Here is a 23,438-nt window from a genome sequence, read left to right as displayed (position 1 = left end):
TAAAGATTCTGACTACAGAGCCACCAAAGGCTGAATTACCGAAGCCAAGGCCGGAGCCACCGAAGTCCGAACTACCAAAACCAAAGGCTGAATTACCGAAGCCAAAGCCGGAGCCACCAAAGTCCGAACTACCAAAACCAAAGGCTGAATTACCGAAGCCAAAGCCGGAGCCACCGAAGTCCGAACTACCAAAACCAAAGGCTGAATTACCGAAGCCAAAGCCGGAGCCAGATCCCCTGAAACTTCCGGATCCCCCCAAAATTCCAGCTCCGGACCCATATAAGCCTGATCTAACAAAACAAGAGGCCCCGAAACCCTCTACCTTCGAACCACTGACGCCGACCCCCTCGCCAACGGAGGTTGAGGAAATATATATATTTCCAGACCCCTCAAAACCTGACTTACCGAACCCTGACTTATCGAACCCCGACTTACCGAAACCCGACTTACCGAACCCCGACTTACCGAACCCCGACCTATCAAAACCCGACCTATCCAAGCCTGATCTCTCAAAATCTCCAGACTCTACAACATCCTCTACTTTTGAGCTACCCGTATTACCAACCCCCTCCCCACCACCGGTTAATGAAAAACCCTTGTTTCCGCAGCCAGTTGATCCGCCGAAAAAAAAGCCCGAACCAATTATCTCTGAAAAGCCTAAACAAATTAACCCCGAAGATTATGATAACTATAAGATATTGTTCTTACCGCAAACTTTTAGAGCCAGTAAAACGCCAGAGAAAAACGCCGAAGGGCTTTATCGAGCCGTAGCCAACACTTTAGAAAAATTAGTAATAAATAAAATTCAATTCACATATCACGCAGTAGATAATTGGGGCTATGCTATCGTGTATAATTTCAAAACACCTGAATGGGTGGAAATTAAATTTTCTCCCCAATTAGCTAAATTGCTCAACCTCGACCCCGATAAATATTATACCGGAAAGCAGCAATGCGGTCCCTTAAGCCTCACGATACAAGAATATACCATAAATGAAAACAATGCCTATCTAGAATATCGAGTCAATAGAACCATTAAGCATTATACCGCCTGGGAGGAACCATGGATTTATTTATTGTTCTCGGTGTCAGGCGAGTTTAAAGCGAAACAATCTTTGGAGGATGATTTTAAAATTTATTATGAAATCGCTGAAGAGCTCAAAATAAGCTCGAACAACCACGATACTTTAAGATTGCACAATGCTGAATTTAGCGTTATTAAGCAAGGAGCGGAGCATTATTTTAGAGTCCATTGTCCGGCAAAAATTGAAATGAAATTTTCGCCGGATTTGCAGGATATATTAAATTTAGAAAATGAATACGTTGGGGGGACGTTTCTATCCAAGAGGCCTCTAGAGCGTAATTTTACGCATTTTAAAACTACTAACAGTACAGGCGTATCATATCGCGTCCACTTTTCATTAATGTATCTTTTTACAAAGACGGAGACAACGAAAATCAAAATACCGGCGGGTGAATATACCTGTGATCTTACCCCGACCGGTGCGGTAATCCCCTTTTCGCTACATTTGAAAGTGATTAACAAATTATTGGAAGTTCAGCAATTTATGACTCGCCGTCATTTTAAAATCTTTATTCTCAAAACGGCGTCAGAAAATAGATACTACACGTGTCTCGAAATAGAGCGAGGTGTTCGCGTATCGGTAGCGGGACCGATGGCCAAGTTATTTAACATTCCCGAAGAGGGAGAAGTTTTGCAACATAGCCACTCGGGTGTATCGTTGGTGAACCCCCGATTGAGATCAATGACACTGACAGAGGCTAATAATTTTTGGACTAGCGAATACGATGTTGATAGATTTCCAGAAGATCCAAATATGGCTGACCAGCCGTCCCTACCCGGATATCAACAGGATAACCCTCAAGGCAAACGAGTCGACAATTACGCGTGCGAGATTCCTCCCGGGGTTTATTATCATATTAGCGATGTTTTAAGTGCTATGAGCGAAGCCATGTCGCCGATGCATAGAAAAAGTCTAAAATTCACGCAGAATGTAGACGGAACCGTGACGGTTTCAAAACTGAACGATACGGTCTCAATTTTGTTTCCCAAAACAACACCCGGACGAGGACTGGGACGATTGCTAGGTTTTAGTAGTAATCAGTTGGATCGGTATATCAATAACGAGACTTCGGAGTATCCCGCTGATATTATGAGAGGCGTCGATGCCATGTTTGTTTATACCAATATTATCCGTCAACAAGTAGTGGGTGGTGGTCAAGCCCCCTTGCTACGTTTTATAAAAATGCCGGCTTTTTCGCTGCTAGACGAGGAGAACCAGGAAATATTTAATAATATCGACTTTTATCCAATTTCAACTAGCGATATACAAGAAATTGAAATTGAATTGAAATCCGATTACGGGGAAAATATCCCGTTTAATTTGGGCAAAGTATATATTAAACTGTTTTTTAGGCGTCGACGTCAATAGATCTTGAGCGATGGTACCCAATAGATATACGCTGTATTTCCAAAGAGGATCGTCCCTTCCGGCTTTACACGCAAACGTTTTCCAATCGGGCGGTCGTTTTAGTGTTGGCGGCATCTTTAATTCTTTATTGCGCAAAATTACGCCCTTTATTAGGCCGGCCATTAGTACTTTAGCGTCCGAAGCTGTTGGGTTAACGAGTAGAGTAATTAGCGATGCACAAAACCCCGGAATATCACCTCGAGAATCGATTAAACGAAATGTCAAACAATCAATAAATTCCCTACTACATAAAGGCGTGGACCGGTTCGTCAACACTCAAAGCGGGACGGGCCGAAAACGAAAGAGGACTGCTAAAACAAGCCGGAGCAAACGTGTTAAGCAACGCACTAAACGCGATTTTCTAGACTAATCATGTCGACCTACGAAAGTGTTCTTTCCGACTTTGAAGTATTTGAAAAGCCAGTGGTGAATAATAATATTGTGGGGACTAAAACGACTGCTCATTATCCCATTGCTCCCCTAACTAATGCTAAATATGTAGAATTTATCATTCCTCCCTCTAACAATTATCATGATTTGACTAAAACTCTTTTGAGATTAAAATTTCGCGTTTTGCACGAGGACGGCACGGTCGTTCCAGATGCGGAAAAGAAAGTCTCGGTGACAAATTTAATAATTGCCTCGCTATTTTGTCAAGTAGAATTATTTCTTAATGGCGTCGCTGTCCAGCAACCGAATAATATGTACCCATATATGGCCTATTTTAAAATACTTTTAAATTATGGACAAACGGCGGCCAATTCCTGGTTAACTTCTATGTTATATTATTTGGATACCATTATTGATCCGGCGACGGCTTTAGCGGACGCCGATATCAACAAAGAAGATAATGGTATTGGTCGTCGCGCTAAACGCGTGGCCCAATCAAAGACGTGCGATGTAATTGGCGAATTATTTTTGGATATGTTCAAAACGCCCAAATTCTTACTAGATAATATCGAGGTGCGAATTAGACTTCATCGAAGCTCCGCGGATTTCGCTATTATTCACAATGAGCAGGGCAAAAAGTATAAGATTGATTTAACGGAATGCACCTTGTTTACGCGCGAAATTGAGGTTAATCCCGAACTGCAACTAGCGCACGCTCAGATGTTAAACTCGGGAATAAACGCTCGCTACGAAATAAACTCTATTGTTATGAAAAATTTCTTAATAACCACCGGAACGCAAGATTTTATTAGGGACAGCTTGTTTACGGGGCAATTACCCTCGCGAACTGTCGTGGCTTTCGTTACTAATAAAAAATTTGTAGGGGAAGCAACTTCTAACCCCCTGGATCTCCAACACTTCAAACTCGATTTCATGCAATTCTCTTTAAATTCGCAAAATTATCCCGATATCCCCTTTACGCCTAATTTTGCCGACGACCAGTACGTTAGATGTTACAATTCTTTATTCGAGGGTCTCGAGATATTAGGTCTTGACCGAGGAAATATAATTTCTTACGATTTATATAAGAAGGGCTTTTTTGTCGTTGTTTTTGATTTGAGTAGAGAACATCTCGCTTCGTTAGGTCTAAATTCCATGCCCCAGACTGGTAACTTGCGATTATCGTTAAGATTTAGCTCTCCGCTAACCGAAAACGTCACGTGCATTGTCATGGCCGAATTTCCAAACAACCAATTAATAATATCTAAAAACAGAGAAATTATTTATAATCACCCCAACGTATAAAAGACTAAAACTTTATAAATACAATATCAGTCGCGAGCCAAGATGCACCAAGTACACACCGTTACGCCAAAGCTCGACATTTGCGTCATTGAATCAATTGAACCTAAAATATTAATTCAAAGATCGGATACGCGTACAAAAACAATATTAAAACCTAACGCCTGGTACGCTTTGTTTCGGTTTCAAAATGAACTCACGTCCTTTTTTGACGGAAAAATACCTCGCTATCATATTTGGTTGCCCGTCAAAGAGCGCATCAAGCTGGAATGCTTCGTCAACTCGAAAGATGAACGTCTAATCGATCTTCGATACTATGAACGAGGCAGCGGCAGTCGTTATTTCCTCAACTTTAGCACCAGCGAAGGATTCAGCCTGAACAAAACAGGATGGCAGACATTGATCGACTTAAAGCCGTTGATTGACGAGGATCTCAAGGCTAAAGGGATAGCTGTCTGTCGCATGCGCGAATTAATTTTAAACGAGCTCACTACCACTTTGTTTGACGTCACTTCCACTTGCGCCAACGTCGAGTGTCGAAAACAAATATGCCACTCTCAAAGCTGCTCAGAATTTGACACAAATTTCAGCGATCGAGTCGAGCGTAATTTGCACGAAGCGCTGCCTCAACTGGATCGTGAGAAAATTTTGCATCAATTTGAGACCGACCATGGATGGATCGAGGATCAAGAGGATATTTACGCTTATTTTGTCAACAGTTTTGCCGATTTAAAGAATGCCTTGATTTATGGCTATTAAAATAAATGTACTAATATAGCGTATTTGTTAAACTGATATTGTTTTTATAAAATACCTTTGCGTGTATTAAATAAAGTTGTTTATTGGGAAACCATTTAGTCGTTATTTATACTTGTTAAGGCATGGACGCTAAAATTAGAAAAATTTATTACGACGTGGCAAATCCGGCCGCTTATGGGTCGCTAGCCAGGTTACAAAAGGCCTTACCGGACGTGCCAAAAGCCCAATTAGTCGCCTTTCTCGAGAAACAGCCCGCCTATACGAAACATCGATTTCGAAAATTCCGATTCAAAACCAACCAAGTGTACGCCTCGACTATCGATGACGTTTTTCAAGCTGATTTGTTGGATCTACCGAAATTAAAACGTTTTAATAAAAATGTTCGCTATGTTTTGTGCGTCATTGACGTCTTAAGCCGCTACGGATGGACAGTACCTCTTAGAAACAAAACATCTGGCGAGGTTATCGAAGCTTTTAAAAAAATATTTCGAGAGAGGATCCCTTTAAAAATATACACGGACTAAGGGGGTGAATTTAGTTCGCGCAACTTTGCCTCCTTCTTGAAACGAAACAATGTGCAAATACATTTTGCCAGGAGTCAGCATAAGGCTAGTTTAGCGGAACGCTTTATTAGAACAATTAAGGAACAAATTGCCCGGGTTATTACGGCCACGGGGAATAAAAATTACGTTAAATATTTACCTTTAATTACTCAAGCCTATAATGAACGGGTTCATTCAACTACTGGAATTGCACCGGCTCATGTTAATATAGATAACGAATCAATCATTTGGAATAAACTGTACGGGAAATCAAACGGCATTACTCGATACGCACCGAGGCTTAAAGTTGGCGACTACGTGCGTCTCTCTATAGCTAGTAGAGTATTTAGAAAAACCAGCTCGGGAGGCACCTTTACTGACGAAATATTTCGCGTTGTTGACGTCATACCCAGGTCACCACCCGTCTATAGCGTAGCGGATTTAAAGGGGGAACAAATTCTGGGTGTTTTCTACAGCGCCGAATTACAAAAAGTCTCGTTACCCGAGACGGGCCTTGTCAAGAATAAATTATGAACACTTCGCAAATAAACGCTCTTTTAACTTGCGACAAAAGAACGCGACCCTACTATTTAGGATGCTTCCCAGTAGACAGACTCCCAGAACGGCCAAAAAGGTCCAAATTTTGCTTTATATTCAATAATGAAGCAGCTGGAGAGGCTGGAGAACATTGGATAGCGTGCTTTTCTAACAATGACACGGTGGAAATGTTTTGCACTTACGGAAAGTCGCCGCGATACTATAAAGTTAATTTAAACCGATACGGGAAACGAGTTGTTTACAATAAACAACAAATTCAACATCCATTCTTTCAACTGTGTGGCGTCCATTGTTGTCTGTACCTAGCACTCCGCTGTAAGGGCGTAGCTAGAAAGACGATATTAGACGCCATCTATGACCAGAATCTTAAACTTAACGACTATGTCGCTTTATTATATTTATCTTTACATTTAAAAAAACATGTACACAGATATTGTTCGCAATAAAACAATTTTTTATTTGTCTAAATATTACATTTTTTTTTATTAATCAATATCGCGCCATTTATTATGCCTCTTTCTCCTCTCGTTAGATGGAACCAGCGGTCCTAAGTTTTGAAGCTCGTCTTTCTTTTTCCGAGGTTTTTTCTTTTTTTTCTTGTTCTTCTGTTTAGCGGAGGCCGTCTCAAACAGGTTTTCCAAGTCCGTTAAATTGTCCCCGTTTTCCTCCGCTAAATTCTCTTGTTCATCGGCAATTTCCTCTTGTAAATCGTCGTCACGATTTGCATAACCGACAGCTCCTTCTTCTAGCTCTCTTTTTGGCGTGAAAAATGTGTTTTGCAAATGATTTGCAAGAACTTCGGCTTGCCGTTTCACCATATCTCCAACATAGGTCGGCCCAAATTGTTGGTAAAAATCTTCTGGTGTTGGTGTCCCCGCAGCCGTTTCGCTTTTGAAAACCTTTTGCCGAGGCTCAGCTCGTTTAGGCGTAGTAAAAGAACTGCCCGAAGCGCTTGTTGTCGGTGATGACGTGGCATAGCTCGGCCATGACAATTGTTTTTTTCGCGGGGGCATTTTAGGGGTGACCGGTAATGGCGGCGTGGGGACATTAGACATTGCCTGTGTTACGACCTCAAATTTAGGTAAAGGAATTTGTTTCTCAATACTTAAATATTTCTTAAAAGCGTCTAAATATTTATATAATTTATCGTAGGCATTCAATGGCGATTTTAAAATATCCTCAATCTCTCGGTCCAAAGCAGAGTGCTCTTGGGCAGCTGTTGAAGTTACTGCGCTAGCGGGCACAAGAACCATTTGTTTCATAGTTTAGCAGCTATGGCTTGGACAATCGAAGGCAAGATTGCGGCAAGCAACGTCGTAAGAAAACCACCTGATTGCTGCAACAACAGCTTTTTTTTGCTTTTCTGCGACAAGGTACTTGATCCGAGTTGTCTAATAATTTTCTTATACTTTGCTAGCTTTTTCTTGCGGTCTTTACTCAAATAAATACCCCCGCCCTTTAAATTCTTACAAATTGTCTGAATGCTCTTTAATTGAGGCGCGCTACTATTGTTTAAGAGGGTTCGCCGTTGTTTACAGCTAGTTTGACGCAAACTCTGTAAATAAGGGACAAATTTGGCAAACTTGGTCGAGGGACGCGCTACGACGAGCCGGGAGCGTTTTGCTGATCGACGTTTAACGCGTGGGGCCATTATTCAAATGACAATTAAATTTAATCGACATAGACATACATAGGTGATTCGTGAGGTAGAACTCGCGACCTTAATCGTAAATTTTCCGGAGTTTCTTGTTTTAAATCAATTAACAAATAGCTATAGGGTTCTCTAGTGGCTAGTCTGTACGCCTCCGTAATACGCTTCGGGTTATCTGGACTTATTTGTTGCGCCAAATATCTAATAGAGGCGACATCTCGAGGATTTTTCATTATTATAAAATAGGAAGAGTTTTGAGAAATTATCCGCGATTGGCTACCCTTGGGAAACAGTTGTTGAGTAATAATAATAACCGTATACCCTAAATGATGCGACGTCACGCACACTAAATCGGCAATATGAGCTTGTTTAAATAATTGGCTAGCTAAGTCGTCTAGTATCAAGTAGGAGTCGCGATTCATTTCCCAAAAGTCCGGATCCGCCGTTGGCAAGCCTTGAATAAATTGAATTCCCGGAATCAATTGTTTCAATTTTTCGTAGTTTGGCTGCCAGGCGGCGTAGCAATAAATAACCTTTTTATGCGGTGGGTCAAACATAAGCTGATGATTTTGCAATAAGTTACTTAAAAGAAAACTTTTCCCCGCTTGCGTTGGCCCCACGATTAGAAACTGGGCGGGTGTTTGGAACTTTAAAGAATGCGAGACTGACTCGGTTGGATTCATCTTGATTAATAAACATTTTTATTTTAATTAACAGTTTATATATATATATATATATATATATATATATATATATATAATCAAAAATACAATTAACCCAAAACCCAAAGACCCTTAATAAACACAAATTATATATATATATATAATCAAAAATACAATTAACCCAAAACCCAAAGACCCTTAATAAACACAAATTAGAAAATATTTTAAACAATATAAACGAAACCCTTTTACCCAAAAAAAATATCCCCTATGAAGTAATTGTTTTTTTAAAAAGTTTCTCTTCTAATTCCAGACAACGCTGGCGGAAGCGTTGGGCGTTGAGGAGGTTAAAGTTGACGCGAGACTCGGAGGGTAGCTGGTACACACGCACTACAGAAGAAAACACGACGGATTTATGCGCACGCGCACTTTTTCGTTTCCCGACCGCTCGTTGTTGGTGGCTGGGCATGTTTGGATTAGAGGCTCGCAAACATCCTCGCCCTCGCTGGTCGGGAAGTCGGGAAACCCCTGACGCAGTGGTTTATTGTTGCACGGTTTTTTGGAAACCATCGGACACGATGGGCTGTGTTTCCGATGTTCCCTCGATGGATGGTCCGTGCAACGCCACTGGTACAAGGCGATGCCGCAAAAGGCGCAGCGCGTCGTCTGTGTTTCTACATCTGCAAGATAGAAACCGTCTTTGGCCAGGGCTTCGATAGGAACGCAAGATTCCCACAAGCCCTCAAAAGTATGTCTTCGCCTAGCCTCGTAATTCATGCGAAAGAGATGTTGAAGCGGGTGTTGCCTCTTTGAAACCGTAGGGTCGACTGGTTGTCAAATCGGCGTTCAACAATCTCTTATTCGAGGTTTGGCGAAATCTTTTGGTGATTTTAACGGCCTCTAGCTGCAGCTTGTATTTATCCCGTTTAAAATTAAAAGGGACATTGACTGTAACTTCCTTTTCCGGATTCATCGCTACACTTTCAAAGGTTTCAAAGTCAAGTTTTTCAAGATTTTCTCGATTTAACGTCAACCCTTTAATTTTCTTGACTTCTTTTCCTTTGCTAGTGCGAAACGAGTAACTTTTGGCACCGGTACTACAAAAGGAAGTTATATAATCACCGCCGAGTTCGTCCGCCCAGCAACCAATATGATTGCCAGTTGGAATGTCAAACTTTCCCGGTAGATGGCGGTAGATTATCGAGTCGGTGTCACAATACAAGGCTGCGCGGTCTAATTGAAGCAACATCTTGTTCAATTCGAGTCGCCCGTAGCACGAGACGAAGCTCCCCACAATGGCCGACCCCAGTTTGTAGTCCGAAACGTAATCGCTTTTGGCTTTGTACGATAAGAGAGCGATCGACTCCGTAACTGGCCGTAAGTCGACTAATTCCAGAGTGTAATCGCTCGCGTATCGTATCAATTCGTAATAATTGTTGATAAAGATGCTGCGAATCTTTCCCGTATTTAACGCCATGCGACCCCAAAGAGAATTTAAATTAATTTTAGCGATATTACGCAGAGAAGGATTTGATTGAATATCCGCCACGGTCAGAGAAAGCTTTTCATTCTTGTTTATGTCAGCGATATACGCCTCTTTTTGCAGAGGCGTTTGCGCGTGAGCTGGAAATCCGGAATTCTTCACTTTCAAGGCGATAAAATCAGTCATGTACTGGGCGAAGAAATATTCCGTTTTTGGATAATGGTAAACCTCGAATATATCAAGGAGTTTATATCCATGCTCCATAGCGGCATAGACTTCAACCGTTGGCCAGACTGATTCGAAAGCCCGTTCATTGACAGTGTGTTCGCAGATTTCCGCTCGCAATTCTAGACACGTGCGACAGAGGGCGTAGGCTAATTTACCACCACTGCGAAAGGGAATTAAGGGGATGTGGAGATCTTGAGGGGGCAGCAAACGACAACTCATAACGCCAAAATACCACCCTGGCGATTTGTCAAAATCTCTGTTATAGATTATGGGGTGGCCGCTAGGGTACGGACAATCGCGACAAACTTTCGGGTACAAAGAAATAATATCCTTGTAGAAAATTTTCTCCTCACCTTGCACGTGGCAGTTAAGAACAAAATTTTCCGTTCGTCCCCCATAGAGAGCGCTACGGGCTGATATTTGAGGTCGAAAAGTTAAACTTTTGCAGAAAGCCTTTGCTTCGGCGTTTTCTTTTAAAAGCTTAGCAAATTGACACTCAAAAATCGAGGTATATTCATACCCGACCATCTTCTCTTTAATAAACAGCTCTCTATCTAGCGTTCGCTCGTACAGAAATCTGTTGCTGGCTTTGAGTTGGGTATTGTAGGCATTGAGTTTTTGGCATGGACAACCGTGAAAGTAGCAACCGTGGAAATCGAAGATTTTGGGCGGCGTTTCACTATAGCCGTCGAGTAAATAGCGACCCACCCGATATTCACCCCCATAGCTTAAAGCCGTTCGCAATTTTATATTTTCCGTTTTCTCCACCCAAGCGAGATATTTTAAGCTAATCTGACTGTGATTAAATTTTGCGTTATAGCTGTTAGAAGGAACAATACCCATGCTGTAAGGTTTATAGTAATTGTTAAGATAAATAGTGGTTAAAGCACCCGCCAAAGTAATATTTTTTAAGCAAAAAGGGTCTAATTTGGTTAGGTCTACGTAAATTTTTCTAAAAGCTTCGACGCCTTGTCTTAAAACTCGAACGTCTTGAATGCAATATTTAATAAGCTCCTCTTTGATGTTGTAAATAGATCCTTCCATTGACGCGTACCAAGTTTGAAAATCTCGATAATCATTGGCTTTCATTTGAGCTACGTTAAAGTACGAAGCTTCAGGGATGACGCCAATGTAATTAAGATTTTCTTCGGTATGAAAATCAAATGGAAAGAATCCTTTCGCTACATCGCCGAGGCTAAACATGCTGGTGAAATTACGCAGAGGTTGACTAATGTAATTAAAGCTATCGAGGAATCTAATTTGCGGTCCCTCAAGATGAATCATTAAAATTTTACTGCCGTCAAAAATAACGGCAGGGGTAACATGTCTATGAACTAAAGCGTTAAGAATTAAGAAGTTATCAAAAGCTTTCGCGTAATGAGCTACGACTTGAGTGTTAGTAAAGCGCGGTTGGTACGTTTTACGTTTCTGTCCAGTCAAAACTACCTGCTCTACGCTAAATAAATAATTTAAAAATTGCTCAACGCAATTGGCGCCGTAAAAAATTTTGGTTTCAAAGCCGGCTTCAGTCTCTACATCGCAAACTAATAAAATGGGGACGTGGATATTATTTCTAAGAATAGTCTCAATGTCGTAATAAATAAACCGTGAGGCTTTCATTTTGGTTTCCAAAGGCATAACAAAATGTTCACCTGGCGGATGGACTATTTTACATTGAGAGCATTCGGGATTGCAGTCGTGGTCGTCACCCATCAGTCGCCCACATTCTAAACATCGTTTTTGGCTCGCGCAGGTGCCATTAAGTAAATGAGTTTCGTAGCAGGGGCCCGGGAAAAAGTAGCGGTGGCATTCGTCGCAACGTTTTAAAACATCCTCGTTGGTTAAATGAAAAGCTTCTCCTTGACACCGAAAACATATATAGGGTTTTGTATCCTCGGGGCATTTATGCTCTTTTAGCAATTCACGTTTGTAAAACGATTTCAAGCATAAATCGCAAGAGGTAACACCGCCCATCATGCCATGCCAAGTTTTCGCGGGGTGGATATGGTCGCCAATTTTTAATAAATAGATAAATTTAGGAGCTTGGGGTCCTTTGAAAAATATGGTAAAATTATTCGCAGCATCAACGATTACGATTCGATAATGGGGAGCTAAATAATTTTGAAATTTTTGAATATCTTCTAGAGTAACAAAACCTTCGGGGACTCCCGCTTTTCTGTGCAAGATTTTCGCAATATTACCTTGAAGAGTGCTATTGCGTCTCAGTTTGTTAAAATTGTCCTGGTTAAAGGGCGGACCTTGCTTATTTTGTTGATAAAAGTTGCGATCGGCCATCTCTTTACCCAGAACTAAACTTCGAGCAAAACAGAGATTATCATTATTCTCCATAAAAATAAATTGGTTATTTTGTTTAACGAAATAATCCAAATTAACCAAAGTTCTATTTTTTATAGATTTATAATAAGTTCCTATATTTGCATCGAGGTTTAGAAAAATTATATCAAACTGAAAATCTTCGCCATTAAAGACAAAGTCCCGACTAGATTGCGTTACTCTATAGATGGTGCGCATAATTCGCTTACTGGTGAATTTGTCAATTTTTATAAATTTAATATTAACGGGGGTCGTCAATCCGGGGGAGCTTAAAACAAATCGAACCCGATTATACCCGGGATTCTCGGTTACTAATTTGCGTATAACTTCGTCGAGAATTTTTCGAAAAATTCGAAAAAAATCTCGCGTTGGAATGTCTTCCAGATTTTTGAAAGCTATACGCAAATCGATTTGTTTACAATGCCACTTGCGACTCGTTTTGTCAATCTGTCGCTCAATTGTGTAGAACCGGTTTACCTGTGCGTGTTCTTCTCCCTCACTACCCTCCGAGTCACTCCCGCTGCTGCCGCTGCTCGAACTCATTTTTTGAATCTCTATCAGAAATAAAAAAAATTGGAACAAAATTTTGGTTTGTAAATTTATTGTTAATAAGATACTTACTTTGCTTGGCGGCTGCTGCGTGGCCTGCGCGTCACCCTTTATGTCTTCCACCAACCGGTGGAAGGCGTTGAGGAGCTTGACCGCCTCTTTATCTTTCCCGTCAACGACTCGTTTCAGCCGCTTGTGGCTGCACTCCCAAAGCTTGTCGGCTTGGGAGTCCTTTATATCTTTAAATTTGTAGACACTTATGTCTACAAAATAGTCCCCTTTTCGCGGGGGGACTCGCGTCTCGAAGTATTGACCGTCGCTCCTCAGACGGTAAGACCCTTCAATGCCGTGAATGCCCACGACGTGTTTTTGTAGTACGTCTTGGACGAACGTCTCGTCGTCCGAGTCGATTAACACCTCGACAGGGTCGGGCTTCAAAAATTGATTTATGGTCCGCTTACCGCTGCTGGTTCCGGCTCGATCCCCAGGAGAAGACGGTGGAGAGTCAAACATAGACTGTGATTCTTGAGGATATTTGCTACTCATGGCTGGATTGATTGTAAAAACCCTATGCCCATGCTCGAGCTTTTATACCCAAAATCTCAGGCCCAGACATGGTTTTTTTTTTTATAACACAACCTTATTCTATTCATATTAAGAGTTTCAAAAAATATAATTATGTCTGATACGCTATTTTTTAATTTAACCTAAAATACATTTTTCATTGCGGAGTTGATACTAAAGATTAAAGAGGACATTAATATATCTATCTATATAAAAAATAACCTCTTTAGTTTAATATTAATATACATTTATTTAGATTTAAATCATGTTAAAAAACAATTTCCGTCCCTCCCAAAGTAATTAGTTTTAACCTTCACTAATAAATTGTTTTTCTTATATAAAGCGATCTCGTAAGAATTATTCAAATTATTCGAAACACGCCTAAACAAGCTTTTGCATACGAATAATATTTATCCCCTTAGGCATTTATCAAAGTAACTTCTTTTTAACCTTCGATAAAGGGTTTTTTTTTATATAACACGATCTCGTTTGAATTATTTAAAACACACCTAGACAACTTTTTTACATACGAAAAAAAATTAGACCTCGAAGAGATTTTGTAATTTTATGCCTATATATCTAATTAACTTTTTGCTATTTATTGAATTTTAAGAATCTTGAAAGTATTGCCTAGACACTATTAGATTTGACCTCGCTAATTTTGTATATAAGCCCCAAGTTTCAAAATGAAAGTTATCAGTTGTTTAACTTCTGTTTCTGAAACACTATCCCAAAAACTTTAAGATGTCTTTTTCGACCGCTCCTCGTTTGCCCTGCCTGCCCGTGATCAAAATCCATCCGGCAGCGCTTACTCCCCGTCGTGCCACCCCCCAGTCGGCCGGACTGGACTTATTTTGTCCAGTGGATACCGTAATCGACCCTCACGGTATCAAAATCGTGTCGACTGGGTTAGGTGTGATGCTGCCCGAGAACAGCTACGGCCGCCTTGTTGGTCGTAGTAGCTTAACGGCCCAAGGGCTGTTTGTCGCCGAGGGGACGATAGGTATGTTTATTAGTTATTTTATAGTGCGTAAAAGTATAATAATTCTTAACAATAATAGACGCCGACTATCGGGGACCCATAAAAGTCGTCGTCGCAAATGTCGGGGAAACCCCCTACGTTGTCAACCGGGGTGATCGTTTCGCCCAATTGATCGTGACGCCGGTTATATTGCTAAGACCGGTGGAAACGGCGGTAAATATTTTTATTTTTTTAATTTAGGTTTTAACATGTGACACATTTTTATGTTGTTTCTAGACTTTGACCCCTACGTCACGCGGCAGTGGGGGGTTTGGGTCAACCGGTGTTTAATCTTTTTAAATGGTGGTGGGTTTTTTCATATAAATATTTGTTATTGTATATATTATATTGTTTGTTATTAAAAATTTTTATTTCTATATTTGTTATTCTTGTCAGACTTATAATTATAGGCTTATTTTCTAACTCCACCTTAATTAACCTATCCAATGATATTATCTCTTTACTTACGCTCCGCCTAATGTGACAAATAGGATCCAATTAAAACTGCCACTTAAATCTCTAGTATGTTACATATAGCACGTACTAGCAATTTAAATATCATTTGCTATCATAGCCCTCGCAATATGTTGTGCCTCATTTTCTTTTTTGTTTACGGGTTAATAGTCAACATTTTGTTAACTCTTTACGAAATTGAACGGCGAAGCAGAAAACAATTAGAAAATAAACCCAAACGTCCCTCCGCCGATTGCACTTCCGAGTCAAATAACGATACAGGGTCAACGTGAAAAATGAACTCTTTAAAACATGTTTGTTTATCCTTGTTGGTTGTTGATTATTTTGTAATATATATTCTATATTTATTTATCACCCATATCTGTACATCTTATAAAAAGTAAATATTTGATGTCTTAAAATCTGTGTTTTTATTAACTTTAGGCTTACAGAGAAAAAAGGGTAACACCCAATGTTAGCAAGCCAGGGATGACGTCAAGGTTGACTATAGTTTTAGTTTTAGTTTAAGTTAAGAAGATGATGTCATGGGGGATGAAACTAACAGCTAGGGCTAGTCCAGACTTGTCTGAAAAGTTTGGTTTGAGTCTGGTGGATGAGGAGAGGGCGGCCATCTTGGGGTGGCGGCCATCTTGGATGTCTGCATATCTAGGTAGTCCCTACTACTACAATCTTGGTTGAGACGATGAGTTAAGAGATATTTTATACCATACTTATTTTTCATATTAAAAAATAAATCCTTGAGAGATTTAATGGAAATAATTAAACCTTTCTGAAATATTTGCAAACATTTTGTACCCTTGCACCTCATGTCATTTACAAGCTCACTCATTTCATCCAATACTTCTAATTGTTCTCGTAGATTTACGCCAAAAGCACACTTAATTTTAATGGAGTCTTTTCAGTGTACGTGTTAAAAACTTGGAACCAAGCATTAATCTTTTCTATAAAAGTAGAAGTTTCTCTAATATCTTCTAAATCTTCATCTTTGCTTTTATCGTTTTGTTTCGAGATGTAGAGAGAATGTAAAGCTTTAGCAACATTATTTGATAGAAGTTGGGCAGCTAATTTAACATTTTGTCTAGTCGGTCCTCTACAATCCAGATGAGTAGGTTTCAGTTTTTGACACATTTTTATTTCATGGTGATCAAGTTTGCATAAATCATCGATGGGTTTTCTATTAACGAATACGTCACCATCTTCTAATAAAAATCCTTTATCTAGCAGCCAATTCCTAATTAATTTTAAAGCGTGGGGTGCGTCAGCAAAGCAGTATATTAACTGATCTTCATCATCTGGATGTAAAAACCAATTCCTATTTATGTTAATTCCAAGCTCCCTCCACAGCCCCATATTTCCTCCCCCATATCACAAACGGTAGCGACTACAAGGTAGCCAGCTTCATAAACTTTAGATATGATTTCTAAAAGCACTTTCATTAGGAACTGCTGATTCTTTTAACATCTTTCTTCTTGGAAGGCCCAGGAGCTCCGCTTTTAGATCGCGTTCAAAATTATCCTCGGTAAAATGTTCAGAACAAATGCGGCTAGTTGCAGGGTTCCAATTATCATCCCTCCGACACTTGTTAATCCATATTGTTCTCCTTTGCTGATCAGTGGGAAATAAATGATAACGAATATGTTGCTTTGTTGGATCAATTTTTGATTTAGCTAAACTGTTGCTGCAAACAGCAACTGCGCATCTTGTTCCTGGCATTTCGGATAATTTTAACCTAAACTGAAGTATTCCAGTTAGAATTCTGAAATTAACAAAACAGCTTCATTGAAATGAAAGTCCCTAAGCCTAGGTTCTAAAAGCTGAGTTTTGGTTTTTTTAAAACGTATTGAAAAGAAAAATATTTCAGTCCGAGCCTACAATATTAAAGGTTTTTTGTTCACTGGCATAATACCTTGACACATTTAAATTAACTCTTAAATTTAAATTTAAACTTACGTTAAATATGCAGCCAGCTATCTCCGACTGTTTCCGCCACAGCCCTACGGCCGCCTAAATGGAATATCGTCTGCTTCCAAATGCCTCGGGTCTTTCTCTGACGTCATTTAAGACGACCAATAGCATGGCTTAAAATCTTGGTGAGAATTTGCCCGGAATCAGCAAACCTTATATAGCGATTTTGTATACTAACCTTGGAAAGTACTGTTCCCTACCCTACCTACGAATCTATACAGATCAAAGGAAGCTCCGGAAACAACCCCGACCTGTTTATTTTAAGGCGCCAACCCATATCTATCTTCTCCATCATCGCCAGTACGACGTCACGCAAGTGGGGGGGGGGACTTGTAACGGGAACTTTAGGAAAGGTCCCTTCGTAACCTAATGATTCACGCCAAAAACTCTCTGCCAACCATCGGCAGACCCTGATGCTAGAGATAGGTTAAACACTTTAGAAAAGGTCCCTCCGTAACGTAATGATTCACGCCAAAAACTCTCTGCCAACCACCGGACAGAATGGTGAAATACTAAGAAAGTTTTAGCTACTTCCTTGGTTATAGGCCTATTCGCGTCCCTTTCATTCTTCATAAAACTTTCAATCCCTTTTCTCCCCCCTCCCACTTACGACATTCCTTTCCTTTTCATTCTGCATTTTTACAAACTTGAAAAAACATTTAAGCGATGGACGTTTATTTTTTTGCTGCATATTTTGTTTACGTGTTACATTATTAATTTTTTTAATATTATTACTTGCTTCAGTATTATTATATCATTATTATTTATTTTTACCTCTCCGAGTGACGTATGTCACGGAGAGGTTCTGTAACGATCGTGTGTGTCTGTGTGTGCGTGTCTGTTGTTACACCCACGTGACCGCGTTCGCAGTTTCCAAATCGGAGCAAACGTGTTCGCCATTTCCGAACTGCTTTCACAGTCACGGAAATGGCTCCTCTACCACCATCTTCTGGTCTTTGTCCATCGCACACGGACACCAGTCTGTACTTACTGGCTTCTAATCACCACCATCTTTTGGTCTTCGTCCATCCGACATGGACACCAGTCTGTACATAATGGCTTCTAATCACCACCACCTTCTGGTCTTTGTCCATCCTACTTGACCACCAGTCTGTACATACTGGCTTCTAAACACCACCATCTACTGGTCTTCCGTCTATTCCACATAGACCCAATCTGTCTCATTGGCTTCTAACTCCATCGTCATCGTTTGGTTTAAGACATTCGCGGCGATCAGCTATGGTTACGAGAAACGTCTAGCCTCCCTAGGGTGGGTTGTCCACCAAAGGTTTTCGCAATTGCAGTTGTTCTTGCTTTTAACTGTAGTTCGACACCCTTATATACTACCTATTTGAGTAAGGCGAAGCAACCGGCGTATGCTTCATTTCAAACGCCAATATTAGTCAAGTCTCTAAAGAATGTTTAATTGTTATTAATCAAAACGATGTAACGCTCAATAAGGCGAACAACTAACGAAGAAAATATTTAATATTCATTATATTTATTCTAATATTTAAGATAATCTTGTTTCTCAACTCAAAATTAATACGGAAAAAGTTAAAAAGCAGTCTATGTTTTTGTCTGTGTGTGTCCGTCCATTGTTACACTAGTGCGTCACATTAGCAGTTAGCCTTGTGTTGATGTGTTAAGAAAACATACAGAACCTTAATTTCCCTTTTTCCGTAATATAAAGTGAAAATGTGGAAGTATTTTTCGTAATTACGATGCCTTTAGTAGTTTTGTAGCTTGAAAGCTCTGTTTCATTTCGATATTCCAAGGACATTTTTTAATATTATTATTTGAAATTGAAATGGCTGTTTATATATTACTTAAGCTATACTATATCTGTATATAGAATAATCCATGCTTTTATTATTACAAGATGAACGCTAAGGTTTACACTCTGTCGGTTAAATCAAGTATTAACCGTAATAGGCCTAGTAAACAAAAGAGTGTATAATTGAGGCCAAAGGTGTAGTAAACTATGGGTTTTGATTTTCGTGTCTGTATTGAAGAGACATTAACGATTCAGAGTGAGCCGAAAGTTAAATACACGTTTAAACAATCAGGGTTAGATATTATAATAGAAGAAAAGATCATGGTGGCAATTAGACCAGTGAAAGAGTTAATGTTAAACGGGTAGTAGCTACGGAGTGTTCAATCTTTTTATGGTGCGCAAGACTTTCAGTGCGTCTAACCACAAATCAGCTTTGGTGTTATTTAACCTTAACACGCATATTGGCAAACTAAGAACATGAAGGTTTTATCTCTCCAAAATTTATCCACTTCATTTCCTGTTCTTTTCCCCATTGACTGATTTCCATTTGTCCAAGATTTATTCTTATTTGATGTAAAATGTCGTCTGCTTTACTGTATATTCGCAATGCTTGGAATACTGCTTCAATAATATGTAAATTTTTACTTCAAAAATAGAGAAATAATTCCATATCTAGGTAAATAAGTTTGTAGTAGTTTTGACTCGGAGAGGTAATATTTTGGTTTTCCCAACTTGTTCTATTTAATTACCCTTGTCTACTAGGGAGCCCCGGGTACCCAAGAAAATTGGGCTTTGGGGGGGGGGTCGGGAGCCCTGCTGGCTCCCGATGAAATTCTCACTATTTACAAGTCTGGTCTTGGGTCATTTTTCTTTAGGGTTTTCTAAAGCCTTTTCTGAGGAATTTTAATCGAAATTTTGTAGAGGTTACTCTGTATATATTCTTTAGAAACTTTACAGGATGTTTTCAGAAAAACAAGGTTTACTTTTTATAGACTGTCTTTAGAAATCGTTTAGGTTTCTACAAAAAATCGCTAGATATTTTGTAGAATACCTTTAGAGATGTCATAAAATAGCTCTAGAAAATAAAAGAATATCTTTGGAGATTTTGTAGAATATCTTTAGAGGTTTTGTAGAATATCTTTAGAGGTTTTGTAGAATATCTTTAGAGGTTTTGTAGAATATCTTTAGAGGTTTTGTAAAATATCATTAGAGGTTTTGTAAAATATCTTTAGAGGTTTTGTAAAATATCTTTAGAGGTTTTTTAAAATATCTTTAGAGGTTTTTTAAAATATCTTTAGAGGTTTTTTAAAATATCTTTAGAGGTTTTTTAAAATATCTTTAGAGGTTTTGTAAAATATCTTTAGAGGTTTTGTAAAATATCTTTAGAGGTTTTTTAAAATATCTTTAGAGGTTTTGTAAAATATCTTTAGAGGTTTTGTAAAATATCTTTAGAGGTTTTGAAGAATATCTTTAGAGGTTTTGTAGAATATCTTTAGAGGTTTTGTAAAATATCTTTAGAGGTTTTGTTAAATATCTTTAGAGGTTTTGTAAAATATCTTTAGAGGTTTTGTAAAATATCTTTAGAGGTTTTGTAAAATATCTTTAGAGGTTTTGTAAAATATCTTTAGAGGTTTTGTAAAATATCTTTAGAGGTTTTGTAAAATATCTTTAGAGGTTTTGTAAAATATCTTTAGAGGTTTTGTAAAATATCTTTAGAGGTTTTGTAAAATATCTTTAGAGGTTTTGTAAAATATCTTTAGAGGTTTTGTAAAATATCTTTAGAGGTTTTGTAAAATATCTTTAGAGGTTTTGTAAAATATCTTTAGAGGTTTTGTAAAATATCTATAGAGGTTTTGTAAAATATCTTTAGAGGTTTTGTAAAATATCTTTAGAGGTTTTTTAAAATATCTTTAGAGGTTTTTTAAAATATCTTTAGAGGTTTTTTAAAATATCTTTAGAGGTTTTTTAAAATATCTTTAGAGGTTTTTTAAAATATCTTTAGAGGTTTTTTAAAATATCTTTAGAGGTTTTTTAAAATATCTTTAGAGGTTTTTTAAAATATCTTTAGAGGTTTTTTAAAATATCTTTAGAGGTTTTTTAAAATATCTTTAGAGGTTTTTTAAAATATCTTTAGAGGTTTTGTAAAATATCTTTAGACGTTTTGTAAAATATCTTTGGAGATTTTATAAAATAATATTTGCAGTTTTCTAATCTATCATAGGCCTGAGCTCTGAGAGCGAGAGATATGTTCCAGCTAGTAGCTATTAAAATTTATATTTATTACACTAAAATTTACATATTCATGGTTCAACAGTTTTTCTGTATTGCATATTAATTTCTTTTATTTTGTTCGCCAGAGAGTCACGTACTTCTCTTTTTGTAGAAGTTTTAAATTTTTTCAACGTGTATGCTGAAAGTAGTACATTAATCATCGTCAAACAATTTTAATATCAGTTTTGAATATAGTTAGTAATAACATACAGATTACTGCATTCACACGGGAGCTATCTAAACAACGCTTTGGTGTTGAAGTTTTGTGTGCATTACCGGATCTTCCAGTTAGGGAAGATCCAATGAGCTCTTCGGTGCTGAAAACCGATACCAATAAGGCTCGAGCAAATTTCGTTCCTGTTGGGGAAATTCGTAGCATAGTGGCTAGAGTCCCTTTATCAATAAACACTTCAGGAGCTATCTCATATTTCTATGATTGTGGATTGAGTGTTGGCATATATTAGTACACTTATGTAGTTGAGTAAAGATTTGAAAGATTAACCTATGCTGTCAAATTCTTTGAAATTCTTAACTATCGAAGAAAAGATTAAAAATGACGCGCAAACCATTGGTGAGCAATTATTATATAAAAATCATCTATTACTTTTATGTAATGATGTTTCATCAGCACAAAGCAGCTCACTCATGCACACTTGTCTAAAAGTATTGGTTGATATAAAATTATATTTCTTACTTGTTCTTTAGCTAATTGAGGCTCTTCTGAACTGGAGCCACTGTTAGTTGAGGGAGACACGTCACTATTGAAATTAACCCAGCTTCGTTTTGATCGCTCTAACTCTCCTACCAAGTCCCTCAGTTGATTCATCACGGATTTTTCATCTGCATAAAAACAATATTATAATAGCGAGTAAAAATATTGGGTACCTATGTTTATGTATGACATCTTACCCTTGTTTTTCATTTTCAGCTTTAGTTTTTTTCATTTCAGATTTCTGTTTGTCATATTTTTCTCTTAAACGAGTATATTTTTCTTTGCTAATTCCACTAGCTAACTCTGAAGAAGATTCAGAAGTTAACTGTTCCTTACTATTGGCATTGTTAATCAAATTCAATAATGAGTTTTGTTGCTGGCTTTTATAACTCCTAAGCTAAAATTGGTAAATCTAATAAACGCTACAACATTGAAAATAGTTTGGCTCTGCGACCACTTTCGTCACTTGGCCCGGAAACAATACTAATTCCACTATTATTTAGAGTATTATCTGGAATTTCATCCCCAATCTGGTCATAGTGCTTCTCAATTAAATTACTTCTTTTATCCTCCATCTCCTTGGATGTTCCTAATTTAAAATATATGACAACGTTCTACTTGTTAAAAGCAAATTATATCAAAGTGTTTAATAAGTACTTCCCAATTCCAAGTAATACACCTGGGGAAGTTCCTTCTGATACAATCCAACTAAACTCTAATTGTTGTCCAAAGTAAGATTCCGGAGAGCCACAAATATTCTCGCCCAGGTCAGCGTCATGCTGAAATGCTATTTTTACTTTTATCACATCCCATATAGCCTGATTTAGCTAATTTACTAATACGTAATTAGAATTGTTCTTTTTTCTGGACATAATATAACAAAATCGTAATTATATTATTATTAAACGTATATTGGGAAAATAAAATAAAAATAAAAAAAAATGTTTGCTATAATTTTCACAATTATTCAATATTTAATAGTAATTACCTGTACTATCCATTTATTCTTTAGTGCATTTGCCAGTTAAAAGCGGTCGAAAAATAGGGCCATTTAGTATAAAAAAATACCAGGTCTTCTCAAACATGCGCCGCTTCCCCAGTGGTCTAAAGCTCCCTAATGTCTATCGCTCCCACCATTCTCCCATTTCCAAACAACCAATGAATCCCCTTAGTGAAGTCACTACGGGGAAAACAAGTTAGGCGGTATTTCGCGGCTGGTTTGAATTTCAAAATATCTAACGTACTTTTCTTAATTTTAAACGTTTTAATTTGATTTTTCTATACACATAATTTAAGGCACATTTTTTTACCTAAAACTGCCCTCATCTTGTACTAGTCGGAAAACATTGATAGAATTCCTTTAACTTGGAGACTAAGCCTGTGCTTACAATAGAATAATTCCCAATAACTGCACGCGGCATGCCACCCCGTGTTGTCCGCACAACTACGCCTAACCCAAGAAGACTGCCATTACCTTTCTTACCTAAATTAAGCCAAAAATAAATAAAATAAATATAAATTTATTCTTGCTTAAGCCTTTGCTCACAATAGACTACTTCTCACGTGCTACCCCGCGTGTTACCCGCCTTTAGAATTTAATACAGCTAGCCTAGGAGGACTCTTTCTTACCTTATTTCGTTAAAACTAATAATAATAATAATAATGTTTATTAAACGGGATAAGATGGAAGCTTATTGTGTCCCG

The 23,438-nt window shown here is 38.3% G+C and overlaps 1 protein-coding gene and 2 long non-coding RNA genes across 4 annotated transcripts; 1 reads left to right on the top strand and 2 right to left on the bottom strand.

The window, feature by feature from the left end:
* Positions 1-6,965: 6,965 nt before the first annotated feature.
* LOC149720120 (uncharacterized) lies at positions 6,966-9,891 on the top strand. Of its 2 annotated transcripts, XR_016376644.1 has the most exons (5): positions 6,966-7,124; positions 7,196-7,416; positions 8,670-9,104; positions 9,178-9,345; positions 9,425-9,891. It is a non-coding gene; the product is annotated as an uncharacterized LOC149720120 (long non-coding RNA). The 2 variants fall into 2 exon arrangements; XR_016376634.1 differs by having other exon boundaries at positions 8,670-9,345.
* Positions 8,899-13,158, bottom strand: LOC149720119 (uncharacterized). The gene is made up of 3 exons (XR_016376669.1): positions 13,023-13,158; positions 12,879-12,955; positions 8,899-9,036 (listed from the first exon to the last, which is right to left on the bottom strand). It is a non-coding gene; the product is annotated as an uncharacterized LOC149720119 (long non-coding RNA).
* Positions 13,159-21,022: 7,864 nt separating this feature from the next.
* LOC149720118 (uncharacterized) lies at positions 21,023-22,529 on the bottom strand. Its single transcript, XM_089865041.1, has 4 exons — positions 21,932-22,529; positions 21,717-21,862; positions 21,233-21,452; positions 21,023-21,161 (listed from the first exon to the last, which is right to left on the bottom strand). The coding sequence occupies exons 1-4, from the start codon at positions 21,942-21,944 to the stop codon at positions 21,052-21,054; spliced, it is 489 nt and encodes a 162-aa protein (XP_089721167.1). The 5' UTR covers positions 21,945-22,529; the 3' UTR covers positions 21,023-21,051.
* Positions 22,530-23,438: the final 909 nt, after the last annotated feature.

Source organism: Phalangium opilio, unplaced genomic scaffold (genome assembly GCF_054372755.1).
Source record: "Phalangium opilio isolate 3A_F unplaced genomic scaffold, DU_Popi_V2 ptg000002l_1, whole genome shotgun sequence".
In the NCBI taxonomy this organism is placed as follows: domain Eukaryota; kingdom Metazoa; phylum Arthropoda; class Arachnida; order Opiliones; family Phalangiidae; genus Phalangium; species Phalangium opilio.
Note: the sequence above shows the minus strand (reverse complement) of the source record. Positions and strands in the feature narration are given on the sequence as shown.

Excerpts from the sequence above, each read along its gene's own strand:
- LOC149720118 (XM_089865041.1), bottom strand. Across the intron at positions 21,453-21,716 it reads CTCAATTAGCTAAAGAACAA|AAATATGAGATAGCTCCTGA; the intron begins GTAAGAAATATA and ends CCACAATCATAG. Across the intron at positions 21,162-21,232 it reads CCGTGTGAATGCAGTAATCT|CATACACGTTGAAAAAATTT; the intron begins GTATGTTATTAC and ends TACTACTTTCAG.